This window comes from Canis lupus, chromosome 13, assembly GCF_003254725.2.
Source record: "Canis lupus dingo isolate Sandy chromosome 13, ASM325472v2, whole genome shotgun sequence".
Classification (NCBI taxonomy): Eukaryota; Metazoa; Chordata; class Mammalia; order Carnivora; family Canidae; genus Canis; species Canis lupus.
This window is the reverse complement of record NC_064255.1, coordinates 19382148-19397832: the sequence shown is the minus strand read 5'-3', so window position 1 is coordinate 19397832 and position 15685 is coordinate 19382148. Positions and strand designations below refer to the sequence as shown.

The window sequence follows — 15685 nt, the reverse complement described above, 5'->3', positions numbered from 1 at the left end:
CTCTACTGTTGAGTTTCAACTTCACTGTTGCTTTCGATTTCTATTTACCTTCTTAATTTTTATTTTTTGAACATACAATTTCTTCTCAGCTTTACTGAGATATAACTGACATATAATGGTCTATAGGTACCAACGTGCTGATTCGATACATTTATATACTGCAAAATGACACCACCGTAACTTCGGCTACCACCTCCATCCCATCACATAATGACCATTTCTTCTTTGTGGTATGAACTTTTGAGACCTACTCTTTTAGCCATTGGTGCCTTTTAAAATGTGGTCCTGCACTGTGCTCTATCGCTTGCCAGGAGGCAGGCCGAGATTTATTCAGTGAAAAAGTCCAACTTTTGCTGGACTTGCTTATGGCCCCAGGCCCAGGGTTGAATATGAGTTGCCTTTAAGAGTCAAAGATTCCCCATGGGAATAGCCAGGATAAGCTAGAAACATTAGAAAACATGTTCCCTGTTTAAAGAGATGTTTAATTTTCTTTTTATTTTTGCTTAAGCTCTCCCTCCTTCCAGGCCAAATTAAGGGGTAACTGTGACACCAGCTCCAGGACAGAGATGCTAACCTCTCCCTAAGCTGATAGGCAAAGTGATGGTACTGCCTCTGGGCTGTAGGTTCTCACCTGTCAACAAGAGAAGACAAAGATTAAAAAGAAAGATGGATGAGCAGTAAGGAGTAACCTACTTTCTCACTTCCTGAGAGACTCCAAGGACTGAGAAGCACTGGCTGGACACTGTCACACAGATTTATCCCAACTGCTCCCTTCTCTGTCTAGAGTGGCCTTTCCTCCCTCAGGATCAGGGGCAATGAAGGTGTAGTAATAGGAAGTGATTTCAGGGGGTAGTGAGAAGAAAAGACAAAATAGCTGCTTTCCTAATTTTCTTTCTTTCTTTCTTTCTTTCTTTCTTTCTTTCTTTCTTTCTTTCTTTCTTTCATTTATTTATTTATTATTTTTAATTGGAATTCAATTTGCCAACGTATAGCATAACACCCAGTGCTCATTCCATCAAGTGCCCCCCCCTCAGTGCCCATCACCCTAATTTTCTAGACAGTCAAGGCTAACTGAGCAATTTTCTAGAAGTGGTTTTTCAGGAATTTCAGTGGGAAGTCTCATCATCCAGTGTTTGCTCTCAGTCTGTTCTATGCCATGGTTGTTACTGATATTTATTTTATTTTTTTCTTTTTAAAAAGATTTTATTGATTTATTTAACAGGGAGAGAGCATAAGCGGGTGGAGTGGCAAACAGAGGAAGAGGGAGAAGCAGGCTCCCCACTGAGCAGGGAGCCTGGAGAGGGGCTCAATCCAAAGACCCTGGGATCATGACCTGAGCCGAAGACAGATACTGCACTGACTGAGGCACCCAGACACTCTTATTTTTTTTTATGACTGAAGCTCTGCCTTTTAAGATGGCCAAAGGCAGAGGATGACTAATCATGGAGCTCTGTCCCTAGTGCTCTCCCCACCGTCAAACCACAGAGACCCGCTAACCCAGAAAGTCCAGGCCGTCCGCAAAGATGCTCCATGTCTTGGATCTGCTATTACCACCATAAACATTGGCTCTGGACCTCCTACTCTACAATCCTGCTAACTATAGAATTGTTTTAGACCTTTTACTTTCCTTAAGCCCCCACATATTGACTGAACAGATTGGAGCCATCTAAATAATTCTGTTTTCATCTACTTTTCCTTCCTTCTCTGTTGCCTCTGAGGAAGACCTGTTTGCTTTCCTGGCCTAGGTTAAAAGTCATGTTCCTGACACTACCACATTCTTCCAAGTCCTCCAGGTAGATGGTCTAATAGCTGCCTCCTTTAGCTATTGAAAATCTCCCCTCTTCTAGATCCTTCTCCTCTGGAGGCAGTAATGGACAACTCTCTAGGCTGAGCACAGCATATGGCATATAGTATGTGCTCAATTAAGATATGTGCTCAGTTAATATCCTATTCAATAAGATATATATATAGTCCCTCCCTCAAGCAGGGTAGCCATGTTACACAGTTCCAGGGGGCACCATTATATTTTATTCTGTGTGAATGGCACCCCCTAAAGTTCTACACTGGATCTGCACTGTCCTTTTCTAAAACAATGGTCACAGAATTTATATACATTGCATGTATACACAGAATTTACATTTTTAAACATGACCCTACAAAGAATGAGTATCTTCTGAAAGCCAGTTTTGAAAAGCAAATCCTTTTCCATCCAAGATTTTTTCAAAATAGGAAGTGAATACATTCTGAAAGTTTTTGGCCTCCTAATTGAGGAAAAGAGGAAAATAAAACCCACGTACAGATATCTTATCACTTTATTACAGCTCTAAGACTGGTCATTCTCTAAAAGAAAACATGTTTGAAGGAATAGCACAATAGATGCTATTGTCTGTTCTGTTCCTTCTCCAGGGAGCTTCTCTAACACCCCCAAAATAATTATAAATAATTATAAAATAATTATAAAATAATTATAAAAGGTCTGTGTTGGTATATTGGTTTTAAAAGGGAAAAAAAGAATTCTTAAAAGAAAGTATTCTAAAGCCAAATGATCCGAACACCAATCCAATATGTTTCATTTGGAAGTTTTTTGCCAAGACTTGTCTCCATGCATATATAAATCAAGTAAATTCACTGAACCAAATCTTTAGAATTGCCATTTTCAGAGCTTCAGGAATCATGAAAGAATCTAGGTGTGTAACCAAACAGGATCTTAGCTTAAGCCCTTTGCCAAAACATATAAATACTTCTAGACACTCCTACATATACAAGAAACCTACATAAATCTAACTTTTAGAGAATGCCTCCTTTAGATACAGTAATATGGACATGATTTACAGACAGTAGTTCCATTTAATGGGCAAAGACTAAACGGAGATTATAAGCAAACTAAAGTTTGGTGTAAAAAAAAAAGAACATGGAAGGAATTTAAGGCCACACACCTACATTTCTATAGAAAAACCAATCTCCTTATTCTTGAGCCATATAGCTATTCTGAGCTAAAGGCAAGTCTTGTTTGAGGGGAGAAGTGAGTTTTTCAGCCAATCATTTACTAACCCAGTGGGTAAGTTGTACCAAAAATAACCAGTGCATGCCAAATGTGCTGTCTTTGATTGGATTGGATCTAACTGGTTGCCACTCCACATAATTCAGTCTTGAGGGAAGCAGTGGAGCCACATATATCCTAAGTCAGTGACAGATACAAAAAAAAAAAAAAAGATTTCCTTGAATTTGTGTTTTTACTTCTCTCCATCTTCATTTCTTGATCATCTTTCCAAATCTAAGTGTGTGCATGTGTGTGTACACACACAGGTGTACACACTGCACTCAACTCTCCAGCCACACTGAACTCTGTGCAATATTGGGAATGCCCCACCTTCTCCTCATCTCCACGCTTTTTAAAATTCTGTTCTGTGCTTGTACCCACTTTCCAACCCTCATTCACCTAGCTACTTTTTGTCTCTCATTTGAGAGTTGGCCTTGATGGTGCCTCACTCAGGACGCTCTCCCCAACATTCCAAGACTGGCTTAGTTAACTATTCTTTGTAAATACCTCATAGGGCTATGCAAATATCCCCATTGTAGCATGCATTACAGATTCTTCCTTGGTTATATTTTCTCCCACTAAGCTATCAACTTTTTGAGGATAAGAACTTTAAATCTGGCTTAGTGAAAACCTGTTGACTAAACCAACAACGGATGTTAACTTATTCCTCTCCTGACCATCTTTATAATTTTTTCAATGCTGTTCGTTTGAACATGTTAAAAGACTAGGTAATTGACATGTATCAAATACAGGTTTGTGCCTAGAAAAGTGAAAAGACCGGGAAATTTGCTAAACCAACGCATACAATTCAGTGCAAATGGTAGCCAGGGTATGGGAACATTCAGAAAGAAGTGTTGCTAATTTTGGAAGATTTGATGAAAGTTCTCAGGTTTTGATGAATCTAACAGACATAGAAGATGTCAGTGAAGAGAAATAGACACAGGATTGGTAGAATGTAGATAAACAGGAAGAATAATTAGGGGAAAAAAAAAACCACCTAGTTTGACTTGCTTGCATAGAAAAGTACCAGAAACAAATAATGTCTTGGTAAGGAACCTACTGTGTTAACAACCCTGTGCAGGTCCTTACCCTCTGGCCTGGAGAGCCATCGCGTCCTGGTGAACCAATGCCTCCTGGGATACCCTAGGTAGAGCAAGGACCAAAAAAAGTCAGAATCAGAGAAATCAATTGCCTGCTTTCTTTCTTTCTTTCTTTCTTTCTTTCTTTCTTCTTTCTTTCTTTCTTTCTTCCTTTCCTTTCCTTTCCTTTCCTTTCCTTTCCTTTCCTTTCCTTTCCTTTCCTTTCCTTTTTTACGCTTTTATTTATTTATTCATGAGATACCCAGAGAGAGGCAGAGACATGGGCAGAGGGAGAAGCAGGCTCCCTGTGGGGAACCCGATGTGGGACTCGATCCCAGAACCCCAGGATCATGTCCTAGCTGAAGGCAGACGTTCAACCACTGAGCCACCAAGGCACCCCTCAATTGCCTTTCCACCCAGCTTCCCTGAAATAGATCAAGGCCTCCAAACACACCTAAGAGCATGAAGATGAATTCAGAATCCAGAAATGATTTACGTGAAATTTGCCCTCTGGAGCATCAGTATGACTCTCAGAGGAGGCTCGAGTAAATGAATACAGGCTAATAGTTTATAATACTTATTGCTAAAATCACAGCTGACTTTAGAAGCTACAACCATTTTCCCCCCTAGGCAGGGCTCTAGCGCTAAGAGCATTTTTTCTTTTCTTTAGGGAGGGGAGGGAAAGAAGGCCAAGGAGACAGAGAACCTTGAGCAGGCTTCATGCGGAGCCTGACATTGGGCTCAATCCCATAACCCTGAGATGGTGACCTACTTGGAAATCAAGTCGGTCGCTTAACTGAGCCACCCAGGCGCCCCAAGCCAAGAACATTTTTTTTATTATAAATTTATTTTTTATTGGTGTTCAATTTGCCAACATATAGAATAACATCCAGTGCTCATCCCATCAAGTGCCCCCCTTAGTGCCCGTCACCCAGTCACCCCCTGCCCACCTCCCCTTCTACCACCCCTAGTTCATTTCCCAGAGTTAGGAGTCTCTCATGTTCGGTCTCCCTTTCTGATATTTCCCACTCATTTTTTCTCCTTTCCCCTTTATTCCCTTTCACTATTGTTTATATTCCACAAATGAATGAGACCATATAATGTTTGTAGCAGACTTAAAAGTAAAACTCATACCTGGGGGCCAGGAAGACCAGTCTCTCCTTTTTCTCCTTTAGCTCCAGGCATTCCCTGAAGAGCCAAAAGTATGCAGAGTTAAGCTCAGGTAGGTAAATGCTTAGTCTTTTCTTTTTCTCCACTGACTGTTCTAATGTTTTCGACATTAATTCGCTTTCACACTAACATCCGAACACAGCACGTTTCACTTCTCACATCTGCTACCCCACGTAGGTGAGCATTCTTACAGAGCTGAACACTGATACAGCAGAACAGTGGAAACAGAACATATAGTCTGATGGGGCTGAGCCCATACTGTGAATCTGTGGAGGAGAGATTGAATTTCTCCATACTACTGGTTGTTTAGATTTTTAAAGTTCATATCTATCTAGAGTTTTGGTTGTGTTTTGGCTAGAGAGATACAAGAATGGAAAAGCAAACCGAATCTGGCAGGTAGCAAGACCTTCCCAAAGGCTTAGTAGTAGTAGTAACAATTGTATAACTGGCATGCCAATGCCTTCTAAGCTGTGAAAATTAACCCTGGAACAGAAAAGTTCTCAGCTAGGGAGATACAATCGTGTGCCCAGAAAGATTGCTAAAAATGTGCTTAAAAGGCTTGTTTGCATCAAATATTAATTTTAATTACTAGAAATCAGTTTTATTCTTTCAATCTGCATCCCTAGAGGAAGATTAATGAAAATCAGTGAGTTGCATTAAATTTGTCTTCATGATACAAATACCATGGCTATATAAAAGTATACTGTCTATAATATAAAACTCCAACTAAGTGCACTGTACGTTGATGACCATTGAGATAAAAATTAAAAATAAGTGGTTTTCATGAATTTATATCCATGATTACTACAAATACATAACAAACAACTTAAATTTAAGTAACATTTGGTACTTTCTAGATTTTATCACATTTGTTAAGGACTTGATCCAACAAGAAAAGGACGATACATATCATGGCCCTCTTTCTATAGACAAACTGCTTCTGGATATACCTACTCTGTGTGGATATATCTATTTGTAAAAGACCCTTGTATTTAACAGAAAATTGGCTAAGGAATGAACTCTCAGTTACTACTGTTGTTTCTCAATTCTCAATCCCAAGTGTTTACACACAACTCACAGGCATTCCTTGAATGGACAGACCACTTGGTCCTTGAAGTCCAGGGGGACCCTGAGGTCCTGGGGGACCTGTTTCACCCCGAGGGCCTTCTGGTCCCTGGAACACAAGAGAAGAAAATCATTCCAGAGGTAAGTTAGACTCTCGGTACTCAAAAGATATTTCTGCTTCCAGTACTTATAATTTATTTCCTTACATAAATTTTCCTAAGACACAAAATGTTGATAGGATAGAAAGACAACATGCCTCAGATGGTGCACCTGCCAGACAAGATGTCATCAGTAAACCAAAAGAGTAAACACATAGGGGTTGCCACAACTTAAATTTTTTTCTTCTGTAAATAAGAAGGCTATGCCAACTATGTGAGTAACTAGACCCCCCACACTCCATAACAAATCCAAAAGATATAAGTACTTCGAGACCACCCTCCTGGTCTGTGGTGTGCAGGTTCATACCATCCAGCTGAACTACATTCTCTCCACCTCCGCCACTGTCAGCTACTCATCTCGGGGGCACTCCTGCGTTACTGAAGACTTTGCACCCAGTCCCTGTTTTCTTCCTCCTTTTCATCCTCCCATCACTCCGTACCTCTTCAGTGTCTGCTTAATGACCTGCCCTAGTGCAGTATTACTTGATTTTCTTTCTTCTCAGGATCACGCACTCCTGTCATTTTAGCAACTCTTATTCCCATAGTTGGGCCTTGTTGTTTAGCTAAAGCTGTACCACCTCGGGAATCTTAGATCCAGAAAAAAATACATCCTCAACCCTTCTTCTTTTCCTTCTCTCATTCTGTGACTCCAGTGAAAACTAGTACAAGACTTCCAACACCTGGATATCATGTTAAATGTGATACTGATGAATCCACTAGTTGGGACAAGCAATACAGAAGAAAAGGTGGGGATAGATACCGAGCATAGTCTGTTAATTTTTAGGTTCATGGGGATAACTGTGTGGACATATTCATCGGCCCGGGGATCAAGAGATGTCTGAACTGGGATGGATTTTGGAGTAGTTGAAGATGTGTTTGTGGGTGAGGTTACTAAGGAGACTGTTGATAGAGTAGCAGAGGAAATTGATAGAGATGAGATGAAAAGCACATAGAAGGGAGAAGAAGAGAAGCCTGAGCAGTGTAGGAAAGGCCAAAGGAGGAGAAAATTTCAAATAGAAAGGTATCCAACCATGTCAAATGCTGTTGAGACCTCAAGTAAGATAGGAATTAAACCATAGTCTGTGGATTTGACAACAAGGAGGTAATCAGTGATTTTAATGAGAGCAATTTTATAGGATTCTTATAGGAATGGAAATCATATGCATGTTAAGTATGATTCTGGTTATATAAAAATGGAATCATATACTATGCACTCTGTTGGTTCACACTTCTTTCATGTGGCAGAGTGGTGCATTGAGGTTCATAAATTTTGTTTCATGTTCCCATACTATGTTCCTTTTGATTGCTGAGTGGTATTCCATTGCATGGATATACAGAAAATTGTTCATTTGCCTATTAATGAACATTTGAATTGTTTCCAGTTTTTTTGCTATTTTTAATAAACATGCTATGAACATTTATGTACCCCCCAAAAAGTATTTTGGAAGTGAGGATGCAGAAAACAAATGAAAACTCTTCTCACAAGAAACATAGTGTAAGAGGAGGGGAGACAGAGATAGCTAGATTTTAAAAATATGATGGCAAAGACAAGCCAGTAATTGATAAACATTAGTTAATGCTTATAATCGTTTAATCATATATCACTTAAATGTTATTGAGGAACTGAGAATGGAGCAGAAAGGAAGAACGGACATGGTCTCATTTTGTTCTGTACAGTAAGACAAAAATGACTAGAAGAAACCAGCAGCAGAGCTGCTTTAAGCTCCTAAATTCTTATGATCTATTTGCTACAACTGAAATATGGACCCATAAAATGGAAAATAATAGTGTGGGGCTTTCCATATGGAAGGTACACTTTATCTGTTCCCACACTATAACATTGGTGGACATGTGAGCATCCTTTGTCTAACAAGACATTTTCCTAAAAACACTTCACGCTTAAACCTGTGATTCATCAAAATCGTCGTGTAAAAATAACCACATCAGTAGTGGACCTGTGGAAATGAATTATCAGATGTGAGGGGTAAATGTTGGAATCATCAAACACATCTTTATTTAAACTCCTAATACGTTCACGATCAGAACCACCATCCAGTGAGAATGTTGGAAAAACAGTAGGATCATGCAGGAATCCCAATGGGAAGAAGAGGCCAGAATCTACAGGAACCCCTGGGCACTGCCCTGAGGTGGAACTGAGGGAGACCCAGGGTATTGCTGAGAAGAGACTTCCAAATTACTGGCCTTCCCTGTAGGACCATAAAGGAGAGAGCCAGGTATGAAACATCAAGTCCACACCTAAAATATGTGTCACAATCTCAGAAAAATGAAACAAACAAAAAAGGAGATATCTCATGATCTGAGTTTTGGGTTGGCTAGTGCCTAATTATCTTCAGACTTCTTTCAGTTACTTCTTTCCCCCCGCCCCCATATTAGCTCCTAACTTGCTTCACTTGTTTCTGATTTTATAGCAAAAATTTTTGCAGTGTTCTCTTCTACATGAAAAAATATCATGCAAATTTAGTAAGGGACCCTACTGAAGCAGTAAGTCAGGACTGCAAGGTGGGTGGAGAAGTGGATCATGTGGCGCAACAGGTACAAATGAAATAGGGAGTCAAATTATAGAGGACCTTGAATGCCCTGCCAAAGAAGGTGGATTTATTCTCAAGGCAACAGCAAAGGACTACAGGTTTCAAAGTATGATATGACCCAGCATAGCTTTAACAAAATAAATCTGCGGGCAGATGTGAAGAATCAATCAGAAAATCAAAATCACTGGAGCCAGGAGACCAGTTAGAAGATTTGCCAAAAGCCAGATAGAAGATGGTGAGGCCTGAATTCAATTAGTGGCTGGGCCCTTTAGGGCGCCTTTGTGCAAAGTAGGAAAACATGTGCCTGGACATGGCTGGGCAAAACTTGGCCTTCTCAGCTGATGCCTTCGTGCAGCACAGGGCCTAAACCAGCGCACTTGGTGGCCCTGGGCAGTGCGAAAGGTAAACAGAGCTGTGTGTTTGATTATGCAGAGTAGTGGGTAGGGGGGAGGACTCTAAAACTTGAGAAATTTCCTGGAAGTGCTGCCTAGTTGTGATTCAGTTTTGTCCTTACTGTTGTAGGTAGAGGAACAGAAGAGTACACAGGGAAGAACATTACCTCGGAAACTAAACCACTCAGAACACTGACATTCTACTTTTGGCCTGGAAACCAAGCTTTCTTCCACTAAGTTCTAAAATATTTTTATGAAAATACAGAAGTCCTTAAGAATAAGGGAAAAGACTTAGACATAACCTTCAGAAAAACATAAGGGGTTCTAGATTGCAAGGCGTAAATAGTACTATACTCCAAAATTATTCATTGCTAGTTATGAGAGAGACAGAGAAAACATTACCTTTGGACCCTGTTCACCTCGTTGGCCCTTTGGTCCGCGGAGTCCTGGACCACCCTGGCAAACAGATGTTAAGTATTAGCACAAAGACAAGTCTTAAAGCAGCATATTTCATCCATTTTCCTCAATAATATGGATTATGTAATTCTTATTTTGAAGAAAGGCCAATTCATTGTGTAATGGTATATGTTCATTATGATCCTTTCCTGGAAATCGGCCACCTAGACTCACCTCTTCCTGCTGATGATTTCATAGTTTGAGAAAGCTTTCTATGCCAAATCCTTTCAAGTTAAAAAAAGCTACAGTATTTTGAAATTCAGTGTGTAAGACTACTGCTATTAATGGATGCAAATAATGAAATACACTGTTAATCCGAAATTGTGCCTTAGCCACAACTTTGAGACTATTTAAATTATAAAAAACATATAAAAATAGTAGCAATTTAATTTTATTTACCCCATAAAAGGCTAATCAGTGTTATTGAAACTTCAGTTATTTGCATTTTCCCTAATATTTTTGCCCTATTAATGCACCATCTGCACAATTACTTACTATCATTTTCTTTATCTAGATAAATATTTACACACATATGTACATACGTATTCTTGTGAACATATTTTTTTACTTGTGAACATATTCTTTGTATATATGTGCATAAATATATATGTGCATACACACTGAATATTTTTCAATTGACTCCCTCTTTCACTTAAATCTAACCTTAAAAGCAAATATTACAGCGCTTTAGTTAATGGAAAATTGTCTTACTTATTAAGAATAGAAGGTAACAAAAAAAAAGAATAGAAGGTAACCTTAAAAATATACTATAAATAATGTTACTGAATTTAGCTAGATTTTGTCCCTATTGAAGCCTAAGAGTCATGAGCTTGTTTGTTGTTAAAAAGAGAAATGAGTAAAAGAGTGTACAGACTGAGAATATCTCTTTCACCTAAGCAGAAGGATTAAAAGTTCATTGACAATGGAATAGCTTTCTCAGTTGTGATTCCAATTTATTTCCTGCTACGCACATGACTACTGCAAAGTATGTTGTGTACCATCAGCGGAACACTTGCATCAATTGGGAAAGACTGGATTAGGTGACCTTGAAAATTTCTTTGGGCTTGTTTTAACTACTTAAATTCAGTCCCCTCCCCAATAACACCTGGTTGCTTATCTTTGAGTCTTTAAAAATACAAGTAGAAAATTGAATTTTATGTATATATGGACCTATAGAAAATATTACCTATAGTATTTTTGTGCTTTTATATAATGTATTATAAGTTACATATGTGACATCACACTTTTTAGCTACTTCTTAGTTTTTAAACTTCATATATTTTGGAGATTCTTTTCCATGACATAGCATATGTATGATATAACTTATTCTGAATGAGTTGCATAGTTTTCTGAACCTTGGATTATATAATCATTTGTTTAACCATTCTTCATTACTGGAAATGAAGGGTTTTCTTGGTTTTGTTTTTGTTTTGTTTTGTTTTGTTTTGTTTTTTTTCTGTTCAAACACTTCTGCAGTTAACATCCTTATCAAACCCTTAAGTACAAACTTTAACATTTAAGTGCAAATGTTAATATCTAGGATATCAACAAGTAGAATTATAAATGAAATTTGATGGATAGGAAGATATATCATCAAACTGTGCTCCAAGAAAACTGTGCCAGTTTACTCATCTACCAAGAGTTTAAGAAGGTTCCTGCTTCTTTAAACCTTAGTCACCACTTGAGATTGAAGGGGAGCAGAATTTGTCACATCACAGTGTGCCTCATTGGCATAAGAATTATTTTAGTTTGATTATTTAAGAAACTGCAGACACAGAAGCAGCCCTGGAAGGCAAAAACTAAGTTTTATAAGAGACCTTCACATTTATAAGGGAAATCTCCATTTGTACTCCTTGTACCAGGAAAGAAGAGATGACTCTAAATCTCTAGAAACTTACTTATGAAGAGGGAGAGACTGGGGTCTGCAAAACAACCTCACCCTTGTTTGCTGTCCCTTTCCTGGTAACCTCCCAAAACAAACTCCCAACCCCCAACCGCTTTTTTTTTTTTTTTTTTTTTTTTTGGTCTTTAGCAGAAGATAATGGTTAGAGTGAGGGCTTCAGGGATGCCTGGGTGGCTTAGTGTTTGAGCATCTCCCTTCAGCTCAAGGCGTGATCAGGGGTCCTGGGACGAGTCCCACATCGGGCTCCCTGTGAGGAGCCTGCTTCGCCCTCTGCCTATGTCTTTGCTTCTCTCTGTCTCTCACGAATAAATAAATAAAATCTTAAAAAAAATAAAGTGATGGCTTCAGCCACTACCCAGTTTTCCTGGGTATCTCCCATGTGTACAGGAGATATGTGTGTTATTAAACTCTTGATTGTTTTTCTTCTGTTAATCTTTTTTTTTTAAGGGTTATTATAGCCAAGAATCCAGAGGGGTAGAGGGAAAATTATTTTTCACCCCCACAATGTTGTCAAATGTTACATTTTTACCAAATTAACTGGTAAAAAATAATATTTTACTCTTATTTTAATTTTCATTTCCTTTAAAACTAATGGAGCATCTTTTCATAATATTTGCCCATTTGCATTTCATCTCAATGCAGCTACCAATTTCTATATTTTACTCAGTGTTCTAATGGGTTGCATGTCTTCTCTTCAGTGTGCAGAAATTCTTCATATATTGGATACCACATCTTTCCCTATTATATGGAATGCAGATATTTTCCCCCAGAGTGGCAGACACTGTTGGTTGGCTACCAAAGAGTCTTTCCTGACTCCCTTGTCCATTTTATTTCTCCTGCTATAAAGGCTAAAAAGACATATTTGCTTGCTCAGCCTCCTTTGCAACCAGGGATGGGCACATTAACTACTTTGGGCCAATATGATCAAGAGGCCACAAGCCTATGGAAAGGTAGGTGGGAAACTAGACAAGTTTGAGTCTTTGGGACCATTCACCTCTAATCTTTTGTTGAACAAACAATTGCCTAAATGTCCCAATGTTTTACACTACTGTGTCAGTCAAATTTCCTGTTCCTTGTAGCAAGTGCAATGCATCCCAATTAAATTAATGTACCATCAATATACCATTCAGGCACAACTCTAATTTTGTCTGTGCATCTTTAATGGTCCTTTTTTTTTTTTTAAAAAAAAAAAGACTTATTTATTCTCTTGAGAGAGAGAGGGAGTACAAGCAGGGGGAAAGGCAGAGGGAAAAGGAGAAGCAGACTCCTCACTGAGCAGGAAGCCCAATGCTGGGCTTGGTCTCAGGACCCTGGAATCATGACTTGAGCCAAAGGTAGACACCTAACTATCTGAGCCACTCATGCACCCCTAATGATCAATTTTTAACCACAGGTTTTGTCCAAATGTGACAATTTGGCTCACAGATATTCGTGCCAGAGGCACCAAGTCTGAAAGCCTGGAGTCTTTCATATTTCTAACTTATTTTGCACCTTATTCTTAGTCTTCAACACTGAGTGCATGACAAGAATTCAATACATTTTTTTTGTGGATGTTAACGTCCACCCTTTTATTTAAAAAGGGTTAGTCTAGGCGAAGGGAATATGGTTCATTCACCCATGCCTTCCTACAGCTCTTTTGTAGCTTTACTGGCACAAAATACCACTCTGTAAGATTTTTCTTTTGAATGAGAAAATCATCCCAACTACGTTCAATTAGAAAGGGTTTTATTCCCTATTGTTTGGGAGACTATTTCTTTTTCTTTTTCTTTTTTCTTCTTTTAAAGGAGAAGCATTTATTTATTTTTTTATTTTTTAAAGATTTTATTTATTTATTCATGAGAGACACAGAGAGAGAGAGGCAGAGACACAGGCAGAGGGAGAAGCAGGCTCCACACAGGGAGCCAAATGTGGGACTTGATCCCGAGTCTACAGGATCACGCTCAGGGCTGAAAGTGGCACTAAACCACTGAGCCACCGGGGCTGCCCTGGGAGACTATTTCTTGAAGAGTTTATTATACTTTGAATATTCAAAAATTGCCATAGCTTTTCTCCTATTTTAAATCTTTCTCTCCAAGTCAAAGCTCAATCCTTCTTTCACTTCTCCCTGCCTTTTTTCTCATTACAAAGGTTGACTCTTAGCTCATATGTAAATAGTTTATAACTTGTTCCAGCAATATTGCAGATGAAAAAACTTGAAAACCCTCCAGCAAAAAAAGCCTATTAATGCTGCTTAAAATAAAATAAACATTATTATCATTAAGAACTGCATGCATAAATACCAGGAATGAAGAAGAAACAAAAAACCAGAGAAGCAAGCATGTGCACAGAGACCGCCCTTGGGGAGGATAAGGCAAAAGGTTCAAGTTTGCTGCCAAGTTTCTATTTTATAGCCCACACAAAGCAAGGAAATGTGAACTTACGTCTATGATAGGTGGGGGTAGGGTGGAAAACGAAATGTTCTTTAAAGCTGAGGAACTTGAAAGGCTGCACTGTGAATCAGCTAGAAAAAAAAAGCAAAACTAGCAGGTGGATGACCAAGATGTTTCCAATTTAGCTATGAGAGGAGTAGGAAATGTCTCTGCTAAGAAATATTACCCAGAAGCTGATTCTCATACAATCCAGGGATCAGAGTTATTCACACTGCCTGTCAGGAGCAAACAAAACTCCAAAGTCAAATGTCTAAGGTGGATTTCAATTGATTATATATGAAAGAGCTTAGCAGGAGCAGGCACAGATATTCTCTGGAGGAATACAGCCCAAAACTGGCTCAAAATATCCCCCAAGATAAAATTTCAAGTAATACAAACTCAAATATACACCAAAAAAAAAATCACAAAATACTTATCAAAACAAGATAGCATAAGAACCATCAGCAGGAAAAAAAAAAAAAAGGCTCAGAATCACATACAATGCAGATATTGAAATAATCAGATTAAAAAAATAAACTTTATTTAAAACATTGAAAGAAAAAATATTTTTGAAGTGTCACAAAAGCAGAAAGACTATAGAAATGCCCAGAAGGTTTGAAAAGGAACCAAATAGAACTTCTAGCTGTGCAAAATATAATCATCAAAATCAGAAATACAACAGATAGTTGAAACAACCTATTAAAGATAGCTAAACACAAAATACACTAGAAACTAAATTTGAAGAAATTACACAGAATAGGCCTGGAAATACAAGCAGAAATACATCAAAAAAGTTAGGAGACATGAAAGTAAAAAAAGTACATCTAATTGAGTTTCATAAAAACATAATCAAGATGATGGGAGGGAGACAATATTAAAGAGGTAATAACTAAGAAAACTGCAAATTTAATGAGAAACATTCAAACTCATGAAGTCATAAATTTTCCAAAATGGCAGATTAACAACATCAAAACCCCTCGCCAAAGCATACTGTAGCAAAACTTCAGAACACCAAAGACAAAGGGATCTTGAAGATCTTCCCTTTTATTAGTTTGGGAAGTTGTTTGACTGCTTTAATTGAGGCCAATATTAAATTTTTAAGTAAGACAAAAGGCTTATTATTCTCTTATATTAAAATCAGAGCTGATAACTGGTTCAGTGTAGTAGCTTTACCAAGTAAGACAATGTGGAAGCTTAGCTTCTTCATTTTATTGCTCTGCTATTTTCTAGAACACTGCTTACCAAAGTGAGCCACTACCACATGTTCCCAGAGTAGCCTTTTAGAGAGGTAAGAATGGATAAGGAAGGTATTTTGTTTACATTTAAGAACAACGTTGAGGTTGACTGCATATACCTTTTTTCTCACTTGCCAAAACTTGGTCATAGGTCAATACCTACTCATACAGATGCTAAGAAGTCAAGTCCCTAGTTGAATGGCTATGTGTTTAGCTCAAACTCAGGGAAT

General features: G+C 38.3%; 1 protein-coding gene across 4 annotated transcripts in view; it reads right to left on the bottom strand.

The window, feature by feature from the left end:
* The window catches only part of COL14A1 (collagen type XIV alpha 1 chain), a 216041-nt gene that overhangs the window by 47169 nt on the left and 153187 nt on the right, over positions 1 to 15685 (bottom strand). For all 4 annotated transcript variants that reach the window (XM_025450239.3, XM_025450240.3, XM_025450241.3 and 1 more), the window contains exons 37-40: positions 9856 to 9909; positions 6368 to 6463; positions 5254 to 5307; positions 4130 to 4183 (exon numbers count right to left, since the gene is read on the bottom strand). In XM_025450239.3, the coding sequence (XP_025306024.3) occupies positions 4130 to 4183; positions 5254 to 5307; positions 6368 to 6463; positions 9856 to 9909 (258 nt within the window). The remainder of the gene's footprint in view (positions 1 to 4129; positions 4184 to 5253; positions 5308 to 6367; positions 6464 to 9855; positions 9910 to 15685) is intronic.